This window comes from Colletotrichum higginsianum, assembly GCF_001672515.1.
Source record: "Colletotrichum higginsianum IMI 349063 chromosome 7 map unlocalized unitig_7, whole genome shotgun sequence".
In the NCBI taxonomy this organism is placed as follows: domain Eukaryota; kingdom Fungi; phylum Ascomycota; class Sordariomycetes; order Glomerellales; family Glomerellaceae; genus Colletotrichum; species Colletotrichum higginsianum.
The window spans coordinates 666186-687600 of NW_017263917.1; the positions used below are offsets into that span (position 1 = coordinate 666186).

Here is a 21415-nt window from a genome sequence, read left to right on the forward strand (position 1 = left end):
TTTACTTGTCCGACCGCTCTTACCCCTCGCTAACAGCCAAGAACTTCAAGCTTGAAGCAGTCGTGTTTGACACACTTCATGCCAGACAAGCCACGGCGCCCATCAAACACGAACCCCCTCCCCCCAGTGGCTGGGCCGTCACGCCACTGAACACACCCAACCCGCCCTCCTGGAAGAACACTCACTTACACACACTAACGCACACACGCGCGTGCGCGTGCGCGCGCGCAAGTAGCAAATAAATGATAAACCGAACCCGATATACTTTTCCCGCAGCCTCGCTCCTGGCGGACCATGTTTTGGGTTTTCGCGTGCCTGGACGCACTGATGCTCGAGCTGCCTCAGAACCACCAACATCGGTGCCCCGTGTGCGTTTCGTCCCGACCTCACCGCGTTCCAGAGTATCGGACGAAGGGGGGGTGCCTGCCTCTTTTCGCACATGCCCTCTCCCCCTTCCCTCTCCTCTCGTATTTTTCTTCCCATAGGTACGTACCCCTGTGACCGTTTAGCCATTTGACCAATTCGCCGCCAACCAACAAAAGAATCTGTTACAACCTACACATGAGAGCCTCAAGAACCTTAAGCCTAGCCAGCCCATGGGCCAATCCGCGTAGGCGACCTCACACACACTCTGCCGCGCCCGGACGTTGCGAAGAATCTTCTCCAATCACCGGAAGCTTGGCTGACCTATGTGCCTGGGAGACAACCAGGAAACCTGGGCCTCGTAAGTCTCGGGACCGAGACGAGTCAACATCCAGACGAAGACGCGTCAGATGCTCGAAAAATAGAAACCGTCTCTTCCGATCGCCGTCCCCTTTCGCGTGGAACATTCATCGAATTCATTCCATCGATTACCAGATGAGGAAACAAAGTGTGTTTACTGAATTTCGTTTCTTTGGCTACTGAAACCAGTCCCACGATGCGGCTTGAACATCACCTTCGCCCTTGGGCCGTGTCATCTGAAATGCCTCCCCTCCCGTTTCGGGCAAAGAAATCTCCCATCATGTCCTGCCATCGCTTGCGTGGGCTTTCGCTGGCGGTCGGTTTAACACTTCAGCGAATACTTGGCGGTGCGGTCGGCCTTCATTCCGCCCCAGTGAGTCTCGGGCGCTTCGCTGCCGTCCTTGCCGATGGCATGGGGCTTCCAGGGCTCGTCAAACGCCTCAAAGAAGAAGACGTTGAAGCCCCAGTTGACCATGCCGCAGACACTCTCGCCGTAGAAAGCTTGAGCGTTGTCATGTCCGGGGACGGCCTTCTGGTACCTTGCGCCGTCGCTGGGCCAGCCTGAACTCAATCGGGGTAGTCAGCAATCCAACCTTCATCATTGCGGCATGGTCGGGTGGGAGTGCATGGAGTAAGATGTAAGGTATTCGGTGTTCCGTGCTCGATGCACAGAGAAGATGACATATACAATGTCGACAAACGATCAGAGGAATGGATCAATGGTAACGAAAAACGCATCAATCAGACTCACCAGTCTCGCCCACCCACAGCTCGGGCTTGTTGGTCGATCCGCTGACGCTCTGGATGCGCCCGAACGCCTGCATAATGGAGTCGAAGAAACAGGCAGTGGCGTTGTCGCGCGTCTGGCCTTGCCAGTACGAGAAAGCGTTGGCGAGCAGAATGTCAGCCTGTTTGATGACAGCATCGGCCGTGCCGTCTTGGTACTTGTTCCAGCTGTCCGCCGTGCCGACCCTGAAGTGAGGTGTCGACGCCTTCATGTCTTTGATCATGTCTGCGAGTTGGACGCCCGTGAAGTTTCCACGATACAAGGATTCGGAGCCGACGGTGATGGCGTAGACCTGGGCCTCGTAGCCGGGGGTATGGCGGAGGATTGCAGCTTTGTCGGCTGCGTACGACTCCGCCGTATCGGGCCTGCCCGTCCGAGTCAGAACGTGCCGCGTTTCCCCTTCTAAGCTTTGACGGAGTCGGGGGATGAGAAGCTTATCGGTGGTGGGCAGTAAACTTACCAGATGCCTAGGATCACTTGGAAGTCCTCCTTCTTCGCGGCGGGGAGGATCTGCTGGGCCGTGTTGCACTGATCGGCGGCATAGATGCGCACGACGCTGCTGCCCGAGGCATCGCGAATGGCTCTGAAGTCCGCTTCGTAGTCCGCCTGATACTTGCATTGGCCATCTGGCTGCTTCGCACCGAGGGCGAAGCCCAGAGAACCGGAAGCCAGAGTCAGGCCAGGGGCTGCCGCCAGGGTGGCGGCGATCACTGACGCGAGATGCATGGCAGCTTTTGGTGAGCGTAGGCTTACGAGTATTAGTCTATTTAGATTCGTTTGAGGTGCTGGCTGCGAATGAGATGAGTCGAGGTATCTTTTACAGGTGGAGGAAGGAGAGACTATTGAATAATTGAGGCAGAGGGACGATGGAGGGTGGATTTAGGTTGGTGCAAAAGAGGAGAAAAGAAAGACGACTTTTGTCAATAAGACAAGAAGATGTGGGATGGGCGGGACTACGTCATTCGAATGTGTTCCTCATAACATCCCATTCCACGAGTGAGGGCATTCAGCATCGAGTTTGGGAAGGAAGTGAGCGTTCTCTTCCTGCCATGTCCGAATCAGGAAAGAGCGGGATGCAGCCAGGGTCAAAGCTTGGCATCCCGCACCTCCCTCGCGACTCGGGACGAACCAGTGGAACGGAACTCAGCGATCGTCTCTGCTTCGGTGCTTTCCAACCCCTAAGCTTACTAAATGTGCCAGGAGCTTTGGCACTTTCGTCGTCGTTTTCGCTCTCGCTGTCCTTCGACTTTGCCCGCAGTCTGCCTTCCGCTCTGGGCCGGCTGCAATTCTCATAAGCTCAGCTATCCATGCCATGTTAATTCCCTTTTTTTGTTGTCGGCAACAGTGACTGTTTCATCCAACGTCATGTGACGATTCGAGGCTGATAACTGCGAAGACCGTAGCTGTTCAGAACAGGAGGCACTGCATAATCCAGGGCGGATCGTTCACCACGATGGGAAAACTATGAATTGGGAATAATTGCGGTGCCTTGTACTTAGGCCCCGCATGTTCATTAATCAATAACAGAAACTATGTTGTCCCATGACAGGGGACGAGGGTATAAAGCAATCCACCATGTACAGGAAGCCCGATCCATTATCGCCGTCAGTCTAACCGTGGATGCAGCGACCGTGTTGATCCCACCCCAACGCCCGATCCATGCAGTGTTTTGCAGCCGTTCAATTATATACGCAGATTAAAGAAAGGACATGAAGACTTGGACAGCCAACAGAGCGCCGGTTGCAATCCAAATGTTGGCAGCAGTGGAGCGGCCAGCAGCGTTCTCATCGTTACCGGAGCTATCACCGCCGCCGCCGCCGCCGCCGTTGTTAGAGCCGGCCTGGCATTCGCCAGTGAAGCGGGCGGCCGCGTTGTCGCCAAGGGGAATCTTTTGCAGATTGGTACCGCAGTTGACGTAGGGGGCGAAGTGAAGAGCAGGTGTCTCTTGGTCGAAAACGACATATGTCGAACGGAGGAATGAGTCGCCAAGAAGATAGGCGCCGTCCGTGGCCTTGTCTGCACCGAGGACGCAATCGCTACTGCTCACTTGCCAGATGAACTCAGACAAGGGCACCTTCATCGTATAGTCGCCAAACTTGAAGTCGATCGTGCCCCGGGAGTTGCACGGCACAACGTACATGTTAACCGAAGAGTCGAGGCGACCGCCCAGGTCACTTCCGAGTTGATCGACCAAGGCCGATGGGAGATAGCTGAGGGTGGCTCCAGTATCGAAGAAGACGGGAAATTTGGAGTTGGAGTATGTCTTGGCGTTACTGCCGGATTTGCTCAAACCAACCGAGTCGAGTTGAACCCAGTATCTAAGAGGAAGATTAGACGAGCCGGCGTGGCAGGCAAAGTCGCGTGTAGCTCACCTATACAAGTTCTCACCGTTCTGAGGCGGAAGGATGGGCGCAGTGTGCAGATTGCCGCTATACTTCTTGGTGTCGACACCACCGAAAGAGATGAGGCCGCTACCCGTCTTCTCGTCCTTGGTTCCGAGCGCAATGCCCATAGTCAGTGACTCGATGACGTTCTGTGCCTTCATCTCATCAACAACGGTACGGTAGCCAGTGTTGTTCACGGCCTCGCCGAAGCTGAGACCGAGAATACCCCTGTTAAGGTCGATACTGTCAGTGGCATAACCGAAGTAGGTTCTCCGCAGCGCAATGTCTGTTAAATGTTTGATCAGTTCATGCAACTTGAACAGGAAGGAGTGGTACGTCAACATACCGCTGCCGGGAATGGCGATATTATCGTTCACGTATTGCAAAATGACCTTCCCTTTGCCATACGTGATGCTGCCCGTCTGGCTAGTAATCGTCGCGGATGACGAATCTTCCGGGTTGTACTGGCCGTTGGCTCTGCAGGACTGTGTCTGGGCGTTACTGCCGGCATTGACGCAGTTGGGGTTGACCCAAAGCTCGGAGGATCCGGTGTCGATGGCGACCTTGGTGTCTTGGCCGGGAGTGCCGATCATGACTAGTGAAGCGAGTTAGCAAGAGGCAAAGGGATTGCAAAAGCGAAAGGCAGCAACAGCACGTACGCTCAATCAAGTAGGTTGTCGATGTTACATTGAGAACCGGGGCATCCGTGTCTGTTACTTGTCGTCTCCTCAAATTCTCCAATGGATGAATTCTGATGTCCTGATAAACAGGCAGCGAGAGGACGCCGGGACTCGTCTTCGTCTTCGTCTCTTCGAGGGGAACCGAGACCGCGGACACGCTCGCTACGAGAGCAGCGAGAGGCAACAGGCGGGCTGCCATGACGATGTCGGGGGTGTAAATTGCTGTCGGGGTCGCTGGTGGGTATCAGTCTGGTATGCGGCTGGCAGCAGTGCGACGTCGGGAGTGTCTAAGAAGCGAATCGACTAAAGAGTTTGTTTCTGTTGTAGATGCAGATGCGGAATCACAAGCCCAAAACCGAAATCGACAAAACAAGCCAGCAAGCAAGCTCGAGACGGGGGGGAATGCCCAAGAAAAAGAGTGGGATGGCAATGCTTTTAAACGACTGTGGTGGTGCTTGTGCTTGGCAAATTGGTCGCCCAGACTCGTAGCGCGAACTGGGAGACGAGTGTGTGGATGAAAGTGAGGTGGATAGATGGGAGGCCAAGGAGTCGACCGGGAAGTGTTTGTCTAGGCGCCCTGCAGCAGCAGCAGCAACGACAACACCAGCTACATCACCGAGGAAGGACAGGCAGACACAATTAAAGGAGCAGCAGCCCGGGAAGGGAAGCGACGCGGGAGCAGCCCCGTCCCCCTGCCCGGTTGGTGACCTCACTAGATCAGGGTCAATTATGGGGAAGCTGGGAAGGAAGCTGGAAGCTGGAAAGGAGGAAGGGGGCGAGAACCTGGGAAGGCGGTGATGTCGCGCTGCACTGTGTGGGTGTTGGTGCTGACATGACTAACACACTGCAGGTAGGTATATTTACTGCACGACTTGGGCCAAAAACTACATGGAAGATCCTCGAAGCAGACCTGTGAAGGAGCCAGTCCACCCCCTGCGGCTGGGCTCAGCCGAACTCTGTTGGCGCAGTTCAATCCTGTGGCTGGCTGTCTCAAACGAGGATTACCATTTCCCTCTGGACAGCCACCGCCAGCCACGTGCCCATGCCATTCGTCCGTTCCTGGAGAACTACGGGGACTTGCTCTCAATCAAAGCCAGTTGTTGACTGGAAAGAGCAACAAGGCACGGCCGAGACGCAAGACCGGGAGTGGCTTGGACGCAGTAGACAGCCCCTGAATACAGTATTCGCACACCAACCAATATTACACAAACGCCGCTCTTTCCAGGTACCCAGCGCTGAAGTTGACTTTCTGGGTTGCCAAAAAAGGGAATGGGGGGAGTGAGCAAAAGTACGTACATTTCCGCGAAAGTGACCTTACCCTTACATTTGTAGCAGTCCGCTGAGGACCAGGATGCGGCATGCTCGCATCTTTGGAACCAACCAATCTACCAGCCCTCTCTTGCTCATCGTCAGTCTTATTTTCTTCTTCTTTTCTTCATCCAGTTTCCATGCCACCGAGAGGCACCAACATCAACATCAACGGCGTTTCCACTCCAGCAGGATTCAGGCGGCGCGCCAGACTAGTTTCCAGGTAGAAACTCCCGCCAGCAACCGGTGCCAGACGTGGCAACGGAAGTAGCGGCCGTGCACAGCCTCCCAAAGGAAGCCGTCGGAGTTTCGGCATGAACCATTCAGCAGCTTTCATTCCCCCTAAGTGTGCACGCCGCAAGCCTGCGATGGCAGACATGCAATGCGCACACTTCAGCAAGTGCAGCCGACCTTGGGCTGATTCATCAGACCGATTGGCGGGTTGCCTCCCTCCCCCATTCTGCCGCCTTCGACACCAGTGCAGCGTGTTTGTACACCAGTGGCACCCGCGGAAGCCTTGGCAAGTGCATTACGACGACATTCGCCCGCCCTTGTGTCATTCGTCGCTCCTCCGAGTCCTAACAGGCAAAATCTGGGGGGCCAGACTGTTCGCCGTCTGGCCGTCACGCGCTGCCAACCAAGGTTATGCCATCTTCCCACTCTAATATCGTCGCTGCGGTCCACCACGAGCCCATGTTAGAGACGATTTGCAAGGCTTGGCATGCCATCCCACCATCCGCCGTGGCCGAACGTCCACGATACGAATGCACGCATACTCTAGAAGCACAAACTAGCCGTCTGTCGTGAGAACCATCTCCAACCGAGTCCTCCTCCCAACGTATGGGATCTTTCTGCTTGGGGGACGCAACTATCACCGGCCTGCATGTGCGAGAACAAAGCGAATTGAGGCGGTCAACGTCGCTTAAGCCAGAGCAGCTTGCCGCCGCAATTCGGCCACACCTCCAATGCCATAAGCCCCGTAAGCTGTCTCCGGCTAGCGTATGCGGCGTCAGCCAGAAAGCCACCATGACCCGCTCCAAACGGATGAGACAGGGCCGCCGATTCTGCCTACGCTATGGCACCCGGGATGCCGTCCAAGGACCTTGGCATCGGCGCGTACTGAGCCTTACGAATCATGATTTCCAATGCCCCTCTAGTCACCCACCTCGTGAAATCCAGCTAGCTCAGCAACAACAGCCTGAATCTGCAGGGGGGCGCGCAGATCTCCCTTGACATGGAGCATTCTATGGAGGAGTTAGATGCCGGTTATCCCAGCCCCAGTATGTCATCCTTTTGTTGATTTGGTACAGCGAGGTTGAAGCGGAGTCCTTTCGGCTCAGTATTTCTCCATCTGACGATTTCATCTTCGTCCGCGCTGATGCCTTCCGGCATCGCCTTGAATGATTCAAAGATGCCCACTGAACGGCGCTTCCGTTCGTACTGTGTGCCTCGCCTTACTCGACTCCGGGACCCAGTTACTTTCTTATTCTCCCTGCGCTAATTCTCAGCCCTGAGGCAGAATCGTCAGATTCGGAGTACGGAAGGGGGCTTTGAGCTCTGCCGAGTTTCCAATCCAGACTTACGGTGTGCGTGTGCAGCCAGCTGAAGACCACCGATACGACATGCGGCAGCCTTGTCTGCCACGTCGTTTCAACGAAACCTCTTGGAGTTTCGTCACGGTGACTCCGCACTTGGCCGTCTCGCCCTGGACAGACTTCCGGCACAATAACATTGTTCACGCCATCCAATGACAAGACAAGGCATCCCTGGCTCCCGTGTCGACGAAATTGATCTACCATTCCCTCGTGCGACGCAACATCACGGTTCACCCCCATCTGCTTCTGCATCCCCCTGCGACTACAGCTGCGATTAACAAAAGGTTCCCTCGAACCTTAATTCTTCCACAACCCGATCTGTCACACACAACACCTTATGCGGCATGCGCCCCACCCAAGCTCCCGCATCTCGTTCCGGCTCAGCGCAGTCGATAGACTAAGGTTATTTTGTAAGAGTTTAATCACTCATCGGCCCATTCTATATATCGTATGCAATATTCCATTTACAGATTGAGACTTTCGTTAGTTGTGTGAGGGAACCCGGAAGCCCTCACTAATATGCTGCCAACGTCATCAGTTTTCGGGCGTACTAGCCACATATTTGAACCAGGCACAATGGGAAGACTCCGCCTTCAGCTACTCTTTGTCGTCGTCAGGGGAAAGGGGTCACCGTTGACAAATCGTCCTTACCAGCTCGTTAAGAAAACGGCTGAAGCTTCAATGTCTCGCAATCAGGGCCTAGGCTAATCACTACGCCCAGCCGTCTCCACTAGCTCAATAGGGACTGAGCTGTCTGACATATTGCGGCCAGTTTGCAGGCAAGACAATATGTGCCACTCCCAAGCCTCTCAGACTGAGACAGTTGGTTACCGAAGCGAGCTGCCGCAATGATGGAGGAGCCTCACCCAGCCCCATGCCGCCCTGCTACCATGTACCACTCTGTGTCTGGTGTTGTACTTGCTCATAGCATCTAAATGTGGTTCATCACCGCCATCTTCGTCTATGGCTGTGTTCCATCATACGGCTAGATTCCACCACGTAGCACATGGACGACGAGGGCGAAGAATGAGACCGTCCGGGAACCTCGATCACGCCATGTGCTGAAATTACATTACTGTTTTCCTGCAAACTCAGCGACCGGAAATCACTTGGGGCAAATCAAGGATACAGTGGCTTTTGAACTGCAAGCCTGTGTGGACTTCGATGCAGTCTCCAAATATTATCGCATGCATCCGTACACTCTGGTTTCCAAGCTTAATGATTCTCTGTTTCGATTCTACATGTTGCCGAAAGAGGGGACCCCGACAGCGGCTGCATCCAACACAACTCCCTGCTCTAGCAGTCTGTCCTTGAGAGATTCGTAAGGCACATCCTGCATCGCGTACCCATTCTCGATGGCTACATCACATGCGTTGGCACACGCCTGTCCCAAAGCATAGAACTGATGTTCCAGTCGTATAGCCCCTTTATCGATTGTCAGTTAGCCAGCCACGACACGCGGGTTTGGATATGATAGCGCACCATAGCCGACGTGAGAAGAGCTCGGGCACGTCGGGGTAATGAAGTTGACCGCCTCGGCACGTCTGGGTACCAGCGCTCTGTATGCGATCCCGAAGGGCCGCCACCGGTGGCGGTCCTTGAAGATGAAGCCCTCGTTGCGCACCCGCCCGTCCCGAAGAACGCGGCGGACGCTGTGCATGTCCGGCGGCCAGTACGCCACGGCCACGGGGTCCGGGACCTGAGGCGCGCCGCCCTCGGATGCGGCCGCTTGCGTGACGACGTAGTCCGAGATCATGCGCCGAGCGTCGCGCACGTAGAGCTCGCGGGGGAAATGTCCGTTTTCGGGGAACTCGTCACGGCAGTAGCCGAACCGCAACCACTCTTCCCGGTAACGTTTCTGGTGTTTCTGTTAGGACTATCTGCGTGAATGCCCGGTGCGAAGGGGTAAGGGGGTGGACGCTGCTTCTCACGGGAACTGCTTCGTCTGTTACGAGAAACCAAAAGAACCCCTTTGTGAACCGAGCCGTGTCCTCCAGGATGCGGGCCCGCTGCTCGTGCGACGCGACGGGCCACTCGTCGTTCATGCCCACCAAGTCGGTCGAGAGGGCTCCTTCGGACCCGATCAGGTCCGTCTTCTCCCCGGGTAGCCTCTTCTTCGGTGCGTACATCTCGCCGCCGGCTTGGATGAACCGCCGATGGAGCTCGTAGTGTGCCGGGTCGTATCCTTCTGGCTTGGTGAACGGCACCCGATTCGCGGGATTGTCGGTGAGAGGCATACGATACGAGTAGGACTGGAGGTGCAAGTCGCCGTCGCCGGGGGTTCCGAAGGGCTCGTCGGAGATGCCGTACAGTAGACCGCTCGAGGGGTCGCCCGAGCGCGTGTATGGATCCATGTCGACGTCGATTTGGCAGAAGACCGTCTCGGCGCGGACGCCAGCGAGGGACTCGGAATACGTGGCTATTGGTTCGCGGCCGCGCGTCCAGGAAAGCGAGGCGGCCGCCAAAATGTCGCCTTCATAGGAGGCTTCCACGAATGTCTGGTCGCCATAAGTCAAACCGTCACTTATGATCGGGAGGCTCCCCTACCTTCCCAGCAATGGTTAGACCGTTTTCCAGCTGGACGGTCTTGATCGTATTGCCATCCCTTCGGACAGCGCCGGGTTCGCTCAGCCGAGACTACGTATGCCTAGTTCAGTCGAGCCCCTTGAATGGTGATGGAACGAAGCAGCCAAAGCATACCTTGATGATGGCAATCGAGCGATGCTCATCCAGCCATTCCCTAATGATCCGCTCGGCAACCCTCGCCTCAAACCGCCAGACTTCGGGGACCTTGAGCCTCTTCTTCACGACCTCGTTCAACCGGTCCAGACGGCCGTAGTGCGCGCTGATTCTCTGATGAAGCTCGAGATTTAGACCGCCCACCGCAGTGCTGTTCTGGAACTCGGCCTGGTTGTCAATATCGGTGGCGCCGAGTCCGTTCACCTGGATGCCACCTGCTTAGGCGTGAGGCTGGCTTCTTCCGTGACACCTCGGCAGCTCGTCTCGACGAGCCGAGTTGGAGAATCCTCACGTACCGATGTGTTCTTGCGGGGAGATCAGGCTCACCGAGCGGCCTAGCCGCGCAGCTTGGATAGCTGTCGCAACGGCGCCGGAGGTCGAGCCGTAGACGACGATGTCGTATTCCTCAGGCGGCGACATGTTTGAATGAGATACCGGAACCTTGATATGGCCGAATCATCTACCCTCTCTCATGGAATGACATGGAATGACTCAATTCTTCGGGGTGTACTGATGGCGGCTAATAGTGCACGGGGCAAAACGTTCTTCCTGAACGCTGGGGGCGTGGAATCCCTCGGTTACAAGTAGGTGGGGCCGTTCTCGGGCGACTCCGCTTCACGGAGGTAGGCCGGATACCGGTGCAGGGATGCCGAGTTCGACGTCGACGTCGTTTACGCAGAAAGTCACCGGGCTGTCTAAACGGCAAAGAGAAAAAAACCCTCGTATCTGACCGAAGTCATTTCGTATGCAAGTTGGTTGGGTTTGGAAAGTCGATTCAGCCATCGTTTGTCGACTTGAGGTCGGGCGCCGGCATCATTTCCGCAATTCCGGCGCTGTTTGCACTGCCGAACTCTTCTGCCGGCGCGGGGGAACACATACCCCAACACAGCTCTCTCAGCAACCACGCCGCCCGTTGAATACAGAGCCGCCGAGCGTCAACATCCACGTGAAATGCACCCAAATCAACAAAGCGCGGTTCCGTTTCTTAATACCAAATGAATCCCAATGACATCCCTACACTGCAGAAAGCAGTCCTGATCGAGAATCCGGGCCTCGATGCAAGGGTCGTGGTCCGCGAAGATGTACCTGTTGGAACTCCCGGCCCGTACGAAGTACTTGTTCAACTGAGCTTCACGGGGGTTTGGTAAGTTCAGTTTAAGCCGTCGCTATTCCGGATAACAAAACTCATGAAGTCCTGCCAGTGGATCAGAAGTCCGGGCTCTCCATGGTTGGGGCTCGTACGACCCGATCGTGGGCCATGAAGGTATCGGCAGTGTCGTCAAACTCGGCGATCACGTCCCCGAGTCTCTTTTGGGACGAAAGGTCGGAGTAAAATGGCTGTACAGGGCCTGCGGCGAATGCTCTGTCTGCGTCCGCGGGTTCTCCAACAATTGCCCGAAGCAGTTGAACACGGGCAAACAACGCCCGGGAACGCTGCAGCAGTACGTCGTTGCCGATTCACGGTATCTGACCCCGATACCGCGGGGCATCAGCGACGAAGAGGCGGCACCGTTGCTTTGCGCGGGTCTCACCATGATGGGCGCAGTCTCGATGCTGGACAACGACCTGTCTTGCCGTGATTGGGTCGTCATCCAAGGCGCGGGAGGAGGGCTCGGCCATCTTGGTGTGCAAATCGCGTCCAGGATAAGAGGGCTTCGCGTCATTGCGGTGGATACTGGGCATGAGAAGCGAACGTTCACGGAGATCCTTGGAGCAGAGGCCTACATCGACTACATAGCTGATGATGTGGAGAGAGCGGTTATGGACTTGACTGGGGAGGGAGCTCACGCCGTTATTGTCGTCCCCGGGTCTGAGGACGCCTATCGAATTGCCCCCAAGCTGGTGAGGTCCATGGGCACGGTTGTTTGCGTCGGCTTGCCACACAACGATTTCCAACTCCCGATATCAGTCACTCAATGCGCCATCAAAGGTATGGTTTCCTTGCGCTACGTTCGGTCGAGGTATCAGGCAGTGAAACTGACACAAACTTACAAGCTTTGACTATCAAAGGCGCCATGGTGGGCACGGAGGAGCAAATGGCCGAGTTGCTTCAAGCAGCGAGTAAAGGAATCGTCCGGGCAGTCGTGGAACCGTTCAAGTTCTCTGATGTCCCAGATATCATAGATCGGCTTGTGAGAGAGCAGATACTTGGGAGGGCCGTCGTCCGCTGTCTCTGAGACAGTCGGTATGTTTGTAGACCCGTTCTCTCCTTCGACATTTGCTGTCCTGTTTCCTTTTCCTTCACGAACACTTACATCGCCTCAAGGATGATACAATTAATAAATGGCACTGAGTGTTGTAAATTCCGCCTATGAGTAGTCCAACGAACACTGTGGCCTGAATGCAGTCAACTGGGACATGGAATGTGATATCGATCATTTCGGTGGGTAGTTTTCCTCTGCTGGATGGTCGACGTGCCTGTGGCATGATACATACCCAAATTGCGTTGGTTCTGCCATGTACGCATTCTTGATATGGCCAACGGTCCGAAGATGTCACTGCCATCGGACGACTTTGCCGCAAACACACATAATTATTTGCCAAGATGGGGGTTGCATTATCAGACCACATCGCTGCCAACCCAAGTGTACATATACGTCCTCAGATCGCGTCCAAGATGTTTATCCATCAAAGGCATCTTTCAAAGGAGCATCCACAAACTTTCAATCCCCGGACTGTGTCAACATGTCCGAACTTGTAGCTCGTGTTTCTTCGAACAACACACCGGCTCCTCCGGAGTCGAATCCACCAGCTCAGCCGACTCTTGACGAAGGCGGCGACGATGCCGGTGATTATCCCCAAAGAGGTACCAGGGCTGGAGATATTCAAGGCCGTCGGCAGACTTTCTAAGCCCCGGCTCGAATGCAGCTTACAGCTGACGACGAGTCGGCACTTGGAAGCGTAACTTGGAAGCGTAAGTAGAGCATGGTTCGTAAAGATTTTGCGTGGTTTGGGCCCTACGTGCACATTCTGATAACACATGTGATACTAGAGCAATGCATCATCAACCACCAGCGTAACAAGCTCCGTTTTGGTTTACCGGCTTGAGAATGGACGGACCTACCACGCGTACAAGAACGGCAGTGACCGTCTTGTTGGAATTTTCCATGCTGTAATGAAATCTGACAACTGTAGAATACCTCACTCCCAACGATGAACGCGAGCTAGATCGACTCGGTATGGTTACTTGCCGCGTCCAACGGCTTCGCATGAGTCGATGTGGGATCCTGACTGACACCCTTTTGTTGTCAAAGATTTGGAGCACAACATGTTCCTCCGAACTTTTGGCAACCGGCTTGGAACTGCCCCGCCAAACGAAGAGAAATCGAACGAAGGACGCGTTCTTGATGCCGGTACAGGCACTGGCATCTGGGCAATTGATTTTGGCGATGAACACCCTGACGCCGAGGTTGATGGCGACTTCCCTTTTTCGAGGCACCTAAGGCTTTGCTGATCATTTCCCCAGGTTATCGGCGTCGATCTTCTTGCTATTTGGCCAGATTAGTACGTTTCATCCAGAAAGTGTGCTCGAAACAGTCCCTAAACATACTTAGTATGCCTATGAACGTGAGGTTTGAGATCGATGACCTCGAGGGGCCGTGGGTCTTTTCTCAGCCCTTCAACTACATACACAGTCAAACATGCAGGCGGGGATTACCAATTAGGCCAGTTACATCAAGAAGTGCCATGAGTGAGTAGGCATGCCAGCTACAAGAAAACTTTAAAGCCGCTTAGTTGACAAAGTCAGCAACCTTGCTCCTGGTGGGTATCTTGAGATGAACGAGGTCGACCTCTTCCCGCAGTCAGACGACGGGACTATCAAAGACGACTCTGCAATCTTGGAGTCGACTCGGTTGCTCCATGAATGTTCAACTATCTTTGGACGCTCGCCTCTGAAGCTGGAGGACCGGACTAAAACCATGACCAGTGTGGGCTTTGAGGACGTCACAGTCCAGAAGTTCAAATGGCCTACGAACTCGTGACCTAAAGATGCGCACTACAAGGAGTGGGGTGCATGGTGCCATGATGACCTCGTAGCTCGATGGGAGGGTGTTTGCATGGCACTTTTCACCAGAGCGCTGAAATGGCCCAAAGAGGAGGTCATTGTATTCAAGGCTGATGTGCGCAAGGAGTTTGTCAACAAGCAGATCCATCCATACTTCTCAGTGTAAGTCAAGATCCAATGTCTTGTCGTCAAAATCAAGCTGACATTGAACAGATGGTCGGTCTACGGCAGGAAGCCCAGTACGCCAAAATCGCCTGCTGTCGCTTGAGATCTGAGCCTCGGATCTCGTTCGTTCATTTCATGGTTCTAGCTGAACATGCAAGAGGTTAGAACGAATAAGTAGAAAATGAATTGATCCTTCAACTACTAGTTCAGCTGATGGGAGTTAAGAGTATCTGACACTTGCGTATTATATCCACTTTTCAGAAACGATGTGAATGTCTCAACTACGCAAAAGGCGAAGTCTTTATACCAAGTGAAGTTGGCCTTATCTGAGGCACCTAATACCATCTACCAGAGTATTGGCACTTTATCAATCACAGCATAAAATACCTTAATCGGCAGTCTCCCCAAATAATTGTGTTTCCATCGCGCCTGAAACACAGTCTCAGATGTTCCAAAAAGGAGCCAAGGGGTCTAACGACTTGAACCTCGAATTTAAAAACGAATCGTTGTGACAAGCCAAAACTTGCTGAAATATTGCAGGTTGTTGGACAAAGCGTATATTTTCAGGCTTCTTGTACGCCTTCACCTTGCAATCAAATTCACGCCCTTTCTATTCTCTTTCTTCAGCATCGCTGATAACCTAGAACACGGCGGTGATCTTCCACCCTGCACACCTGACCTTGGCAGCCATCAACGCAACGAGTGATAGGACATAGATCAGACCCGTAAACAAGATCAACCCCCAATAACTGCCATTCTGCGCAGAAATGATCTCGCCAGCAATAGGAATGTCCAAGAGACAAGCGAAGGAAGCCACAGTGTACGCTGTGGCTTGATAACGCCCGTAATTCTCCGTCTTGCAGAGCTTCCCGATACAAACGGGGCTAATGCTAATGTTGTTTCCGCTGGCAAAGCCAAACAGGACGACGAATACAACGATGCCTGCCGTAGACGACCCCGCGGGCAGCCACACGGCCAAGCAGGCCACAATGCTCAAGGCAACGGCCAAGATGTTGGAGTTGAACGGGCCGGCAAAGTCGCCGAACCAGCCGGCGAGGATCCGACCAGCCACGCTGCCGGCGTTGAGGATCGTCGGGATCTGGTACGCGAAGTCGAGATCGAAGCCTTGGTGGATGGCGTAGCTGGAGATGTAGGTGAGGGGTATGAACAACGACCACTCGAGAAGGAAGATGCCGAGCGTGGTCAGGGCGAACGCTGGGTCTCGCAGGATGCGGAGGTCGGGATGCGGCGATGCATCCGGGGCCGGGGGCAGCCGCGTATCGATGAGCAGAATCGCGGCGCCGCAGAAGACGAGGACGATGAAGGCGACGGTGCGGATCGCCCAGGCCCAGCCCGCGCGCTCGAACATGGCGCGGAGCAGCATGGGGTAGACTATCCCGCCGAAACAGCCCCCCGTGGAGGCGATGCCCGTGGCGAGGCCTCGACGGTGGTAGAACCAATGGCCGATGGCGGCGAGGGAGGGCGTGAACAAGAGGGAGCCGCCGATGCCGTTGAGGACTCCGAAGGCCAGCATGAAGTGCCAGAACTCTTGACAATTGAACAAGTTAGGACACTTGGTCGTTTGGGGAACACTTGGGGAAGGGGTCAGGGGGCGTTTAGGGAAGAACAAACGCGTAGAGATGCTCAGCAACATTTGGGCCGCAACGACGCAGATGGTTCCAGACAATATCAGCCACCTCGATCCGTACTTGTCAAAGATGGGCCCGACATAGATCCCGCAGAAGAAGATCAGGAACATGTACGTCGAGAAGATCCATCCGATCTGGCCTTCGCTATAGCTGGCCAACTGGTGGGAGCTGATGTAGGCATGGATGGTTGCAACGCTGTTCGAGATCCCTAATGCCGAGAAGGAGGCGAACCACGAGCCTAGCACCACTGACCAAGCTCGCATGCCCCCTTCTGGGTACTCGTCTTCGTGGCTCAGAAACGGGCCTTCAGCTGGTGGCTCGGGGTTTGCTTCTTGTTTCTCGTCGTGGGCGGCGCTTGTGACGTCTTGGGTGGTCCCGGCAGGGGATGGCTGTTCGAGTCCAGAGGATGGCGGTGGCAGAGCCATGACTGATGCGCACAGCCAGCCAACTATGGGACAAGATATGGTTTGATGACAGACGATGAAATTTTACACCGAAGAGAATTGTGCGCCAATTTGTAGTCAAAACCAAGAGAAACACTGGACAGGCATCGCCGGGATATGCCGTCAGATCTCTGCCTCTAAGCGTTAGTGTAAAGACACTTTGGTGAGTCGTCAATGGTAACGGTTTAAGAGGCCATCCATGCTTGGTTCACAAGTCTCAATTTTCCCCAGTAGTTCCTGTCTGTCCCGTGTCAGGCGCGCCCTATCAATGACACGCCTCAGCAGTCTGGGTATTTGGCATGTGGTCTACAGGACCCGCGGATTGACTGTTAATCTTGACAAACAATTTGAAGCAGCCAATAGTCAACGGCTCCTGGACCATGGTACCCTATCCAAAAAGGCAATTCACGCCTCGAAGACTGGCATGTCGGCTTCGGCTTCGGTCTCGGCTCAAGCACCGGCCTCGGCTCCGGCTTTGGCTTTGACTCATAGACGGTGTCGCTATCGGCATTTCAAGGATGGGCCGAAAGTTCGTCTGGAGCTCCCACCGGCTATTGCTCACCGCAAGCCTGTTTCCCCAACTTATTGAAGTGTCACACTGGTCCATGGCGGCGCTGTAACGTTACGCGATAAACTAGGCGAAGGAGTACAACAAGAAGAACGAAGCGGAATAAGGAAGGGGAGAGGAGATATAGAGAGGGCAGGGCTATTTGGGTATGGTTATAGTTGAAATCTTCTTTTGTAGGTCAGCCGCCCTTAGGTTGTTATGGGTCCATGATGTAGAGATACGGAAGTAATACCGCCTCTTGCTGACCTCTCCTTCTCTAAGACTTGTACCTATGATCTTGTCTACATAGTTGTCTCCTAATCGACAAGACCTTAGAGAAAGGCCAAAACACACCAAAACTGGGTATGGAGCTACACAGACTATTCATAGCAAACATCACTTTCTAGATACATTCCCTCTTTTATTCGTCTTCTTTTAATTCCCTAGCAAGCTTTAAGGGCAGTCAAGGCACAGTTAGTAGTCAGGCCCCACATAACCAGCTTACAATCACGTGGCTGTTCCGGTTTGCGGATCTCTCTCTTCGACTTCAACTGTGAACCCAATTTGTCGTCTTCCAGGATTTTGGTCACGCCACAACGTGAAGCCGCTGGCCGTTCTTCTAGGCACATCAAACCAATACTGAGATCTGCTAGACATCGTGTCCCAGAGAAATGCTACTTCAAATACTCCGGGCCCTTCGAGGGCCTGAGGCCTCTACTATCGCCCTTGCAGTTATAACCCCAGTCCTGCTGATGAGCCTTGGCCTGGCTCTCATCGTCTACAATGGAGATGCGGCTTCCACGCGCAGAAGGCTGAGGCATCTACGGGATATCAGCGTGCGCAAGAGCAACATGGCGGACCAGTTCGACCGCAAGTACGCTGCGCCAGAGGGTACTAAAACGACTGGACCCGTCCGGATCAAGTCCATCTACCTCCACCCGATCAAGTCGTGCGGCTTTGTCGAGGTGAGCCGGGCCCTTCTCACCAAGACCGGGTTTCTGTATGACAGGTGCTTCGCGCTGGCCACGGAGGCCGCCGACCCCGATACCGGAGTAGTGTCGTGGAAGTTCATCAGCCAGCGCACCAAGCCCCAGATGTGCCACATCCAGACGGAGATCTGGGTGCCGCGCGAGGACGCCGACCGGAGCGACCCGCTGGTCCAGGCCGGCGGCTGTGTCGTCGTGACGTTCCCGGACCCGGATCCCTCGTCTTGGGTACAGCGGCTCGAAGCGTTCTGGGATCCCTCGGCAGCCCCCAAGGTCTCATGCGTCGTGCCCCTGCAGCCCACGCCCGCCCTGGCAGACGAATACGACATCAACCTCAGGACCTTCGGCATCCACGCGCGCGACGCTAGCGGCCTCGACATGGGCAAGATCCCCACCGTCGCCGCCGTGCTGCCGAAGCTGAAGAGGTTCCTGGCGATCCCCGAGAACCGGGGCCTCACGCTCACGCGGTGCACCCCGGAGACCCTGGTCCGCACCGACAGGAACCTGGCGCCGCTCGAACACATCGGCTCGCCCGCGGTTCACGGCTACACCGACCAGCAGCCCGTCAACATCAACAGCCTGTCCTCCGTCCATGCCGTGTCCGCCCTCCTGCCCGCCGAGAACCGGCCCCTGAACGCCCTCCGCTTCCGGGCGAACCTCTGGATCACAGGCGCGCCGGCGTTCGCGGAGGAGTCGTGGAAACGTTGCCGGATACTTCCCGGGAGGCCGCCGAGTGGGGATTCTAAGCCGGAGCCGGAGCCGGAGCCGCGGGCTGCCGTGTCGCCGAAGCTGTCCGTCGTCTGCCGGACGTCGCGGTGCACCATGCCCAACGTCAACCTCGAGACGGCGACCTTCGACTCGGACGCGCCGTCTGCGGAGAAGAAGAAGGGCAAGCCGCAGCCGAGCACGACGCTGATCGAGTACCGCACCCCGGAGACGGGGAACCCCAAGGCGCTGGGGTACATTGGGATGCATTGCGTGCCTGAAGATGCGGACCTGGACGAGGCGGAGAGCCAGGGCAAGGGGCTGTACGTCCAAGTCGGCGACGAAATCGAGGTCCTTGAGACGGGGTCGCATTTGTATGGGGCCACTGGCAACGACTACTAGACGGGTTGGCTGGTAGAGAGAGGCGTAGTCCCAGGCTAGCCAGCGCATGGTATTGAGCGTGAAATGGTGTGAACTGGCCGGTCAAGCACACTGGCATCCCATGAGATCGTATGCTCTGGCTGATCCTGCATAGATTGATCGCTTTTCGTGGCTTGTATCTTTTAAATGTCTTCCGCTTGTTGATGGTATCGGCACCCGGCGGCCTTGGTATCGACGATGTTATAACGTGGCTGCACCATCAAAATACACAAAGTCCACTACCGGAAACACACTGCACCGCATGCAAAGAGTTGCTTTGTGGATCAAGAGACGCATCTGACGCAGAGGGGACGGGAGCTCATGTTGATTCCCAAACAAGCCTAGCTGACAGACCAAGGTAACTCTTGTCACACTCACAAGCTCCCTCCCATTCTCACGACACGAGCCCTGAGTCGAGTGTCGGCCCTCTGATTCCTGTGTATCTGTGTATACCATCTATACTCCCGGACTCTACATCTATCTATAGTGCTTGCTCTAGAACTCATGATTTTTCACCTCCGTTCCATCGTCTTGTCGTATACTCCGGGGTCTTCCGCACTAAACAACCTCGGCATCATCTGCAACCTGCGAACTCTTTCTCATTTTCCAACACCGACCTCTCTCAACACCCGCCTCGGCCCCAGCCTCTTCCACTTCTCGGCCGTCCCTACCTCCGAAGCCCAGACGACACCCAGCATCCCCGCCGCGTTGACGCCGGCCCCGTCCACCCCGTCCGTCACCCTCGGGACGACCACCATCCACCTCCGACCCAGAATGACATTATGCGGCATCGCCACCCTCTTGCCGTCCTCGTCATCCTCGACGACAGCGTCCCGTCCCGGGATCAGCTCCGTCGCCTGCCGGAGCATCCGCCGGTACGCCGTGACCAGGTCGTCCGCCGACGGCATCCCTCCAACCTCGTCGCCGGATGAGGACCTGGCGAACCGGTAGATGAGGTATCGAAACGGCGGCTCCTGTCCCGCTCCCGCCGCCGCCGCCCCCTCCGAACCGGCCGTGTCGGGCCACATGGGGATGGCTTCGGGCGCGAGTATGACCTGCATATGCTTATGCAGCCGGCTGCACCCGCCGTTCTTGCCGCAGTTGTAAATGGCCAAGTACTCCCGCCGCCCGCGCGCCGCCCCTCCCTCATTGAACCCCCCCAGCACCTCCCTCGCGGCGGCCAGGTCCGCGCCGTCGAGCGCCTCGAACTGCCTCCTCCGCCCGTCGGCCGTCATGAGCAGCAGGTGCGGCCGGTAGGCGCAGAACTTGTTGAAGGTGAGGATGTGCGTGTCGCGGACGGGACCGAGCTCGTAGCCCTTAATGCTGATGTCGCCGCCGGGGATGCGGCCGTCGGCGTCGAGCTCGATGCCGCGCGGAGGCCGGCCGTTGGGCGTCCCGTTTGCGGGTGCGGTTGCGGGGCTCCCAAAGTCGCCGTCGGCGCCGGCCTTCGCGTCGTCCAGCTCGGCGTTGTGCCCCACGGCGGCGGGCTTGCTTTTCAGAGCCGCGGTGATGCGGAACTCGAACTGGTGATGGTGTTAGTTCAATAGTTCCGGGAACTCATACTCAGAGCGCAAGAGGCAACATCGACAAGACAGCAAGGGAGGGTAAAAAGGCACAGCCGCCTGCGTGACAGCCGGTGAGAGAGCAAGATGCAAGTGAGGCTGGGGAGGGGGGGAGGGAAGTGTACCTTGAAGCCTCCGTCCTCGTGGTAAATCTTCTCCATATCCTCCTCATACATGACGATTCCTTCCCCGACGAGCTTATCGAACCGGGCCAAGACCGAGGCCTCGTCTACCGTGGATGAGCCCATCGTCCTTTGTCAGCTCCAATGCCGACGAGGGTGGAAAGCCACTACGGGAGCCGCTGAAACAAACGCTTTAGTGGTTTGTGTTCAGTAGCGTCCCATCAGGGTACAGTTTCAGTTGAAAAGTTTGGAGAACGATGACCTTTGCGAAGGCGGTCCGTCGACGGGACGAAGCTGGAGTCGTGAGTCGTGGTTGCGGTCAGAGAGAGAGAGGCGGTTATTGGCCGGCGCGAATGACGACACCATGCAGCAGTTATCATTCTTGCTCCCTTGCAGATGCGCACCACGCAGCAGGCATGTCTCTGCCTCCAATGCCCTGCGAATTCTTGCAACATCTCACTAAGTATGAGACAGGACCAGGAGATGATGCTGTACTTGATGCTATTAAATATTTGAGTATCAACCGCCAGGCAATCAATTGCACCGCATGGCTTCTGGGTTTCCAAGGTATTATGCTACAAATTGCCACCAGCT

At 55.6% G+C, this 21415-nt stretch overlaps 8 protein-coding genes across 8 annotated transcripts; 3 read left to right on the top strand and 5 right to left on the bottom strand.

The window, feature by feature from the left end:
• Positions 1 to 1045: 1045 nt before the first annotated feature.
• Positions 1046 to 2236, bottom strand: CH63R_09919 (Glycosyl hydrolase family 17; the record flags this gene model as incomplete). The annotated part of the gene is made up of 3 exons (XM_018304893.1): positions 1046 to 1284; positions 1475 to 1875; positions 1971 to 2236. 3 exons carry the CDS (start codon positions 2234 to 2236, stop codon positions 1046 to 1048), a joined length of 906 nt encoding a protein of 301 aa, XP_018154317.1.
• A 970-nt stretch (positions 2237 to 3206) lies between these two features.
• CH63R_09920 (Eukaryotic aspartyl protease) lies at positions 3207 to 4773 on the bottom strand (the record flags this gene model as incomplete). Its single annotated transcript, XM_018304894.1, has 4 exons — positions 3207 to 3828; positions 3883 to 4180; positions 4241 to 4489; positions 4554 to 4773. The coding sequence occupies 4 exons, from the start codon at positions 4771 to 4773 to the stop codon at positions 3207 to 3209; spliced, it is 1389 nt and encodes a 462-aa protein (XP_018154318.1).
• Positions 4774 to 8714: 3941 nt separating this feature from the next.
• CH63R_09921 (Xanthan lyase) lies at positions 8715 to 10636 on the bottom strand (the record flags this gene model as incomplete). Its single annotated transcript, XM_018304895.1, has 6 exons — positions 8715 to 8902; positions 8960 to 9335; positions 9409 to 9975; positions 10025 to 10114; positions 10178 to 10431; positions 10513 to 10636. 6 exons carry the CDS (start codon positions 10634 to 10636, stop codon positions 8715 to 8717), a joined length of 1599 nt encoding a protein of 532 aa, XP_018154319.1.
• Positions 10637 to 11211: 575 nt separating this feature from the next.
• On the top strand, positions 11212 to 12393 carry CH63R_09922 (Alcohol dehydrogenase; the record flags this gene model as incomplete). Its single annotated transcript, XM_018304896.1, has 3 exons — positions 11212 to 11360; positions 11419 to 12146; positions 12212 to 12393. 3 exons carry the CDS (start codon positions 11212 to 11214, stop codon positions 12391 to 12393), a joined length of 1059 nt encoding a protein of 352 aa, XP_018154320.1.
• A 508-nt stretch (positions 12394 to 12901) lies between these two features.
• Positions 12902 to 14490, top strand: CH63R_09923 (TAM domain methyltransferase; the record flags this gene model as incomplete). Its single annotated transcript, XM_018304897.1, has 9 exons — positions 12902 to 13022; positions 13092 to 13130; positions 13352 to 13393; positions 13471 to 13625; positions 13683 to 13720; positions 13771 to 13907; positions 13952 to 14143; positions 14207 to 14384; positions 14436 to 14490. The coding sequence occupies 9 exons, from the start codon at positions 12902 to 12904 to the stop codon at positions 14488 to 14490; spliced, it is 957 nt and encodes a 318-aa protein (XP_018154321.1).
• Positions 14491 to 15027: 537 nt separating this feature from the next.
• CH63R_09924 (Riboflavin transporter MCH5) lies at positions 15028 to 16461 on the bottom strand (the record flags this gene model as incomplete). The annotated part of the gene is made up of 1 exon (XM_018304898.1): positions 15028 to 16461. One exon carries the CDS (start codon positions 16459 to 16461, stop codon positions 15028 to 15030), a length of 1434 nt encoding a protein of 477 aa, XP_018154322.1.
• Positions 16462 to 17697: 1236 nt separating this feature from the next.
• On the top strand, positions 17698 to 19119 carry CH63R_09925 (MOSC domain-containing protein; the record flags this gene model as incomplete). Its single annotated transcript, XM_018304899.1, has 1 exon — positions 17698 to 19119. One exon carries the CDS (start codon positions 17698 to 17700, stop codon positions 19117 to 19119), a length of 1422 nt encoding a protein of 473 aa, XP_018154323.1.
• A 617-nt stretch (positions 19120 to 19736) lies between these two features.
• On the bottom strand, positions 19737 to 20947 carry CH63R_09926 (ATP adenylyltransferase; the record flags this gene model as incomplete). The annotated part of the gene is made up of 2 exons (XM_018304900.1): positions 19737 to 20660; positions 20825 to 20947. 2 exons carry the CDS (start codon positions 20945 to 20947, stop codon positions 19737 to 19739), a joined length of 1047 nt encoding a protein of 348 aa, XP_018154324.1.
• Between the last annotated feature and the right edge of the window lie 468 nt (positions 20948 to 21415).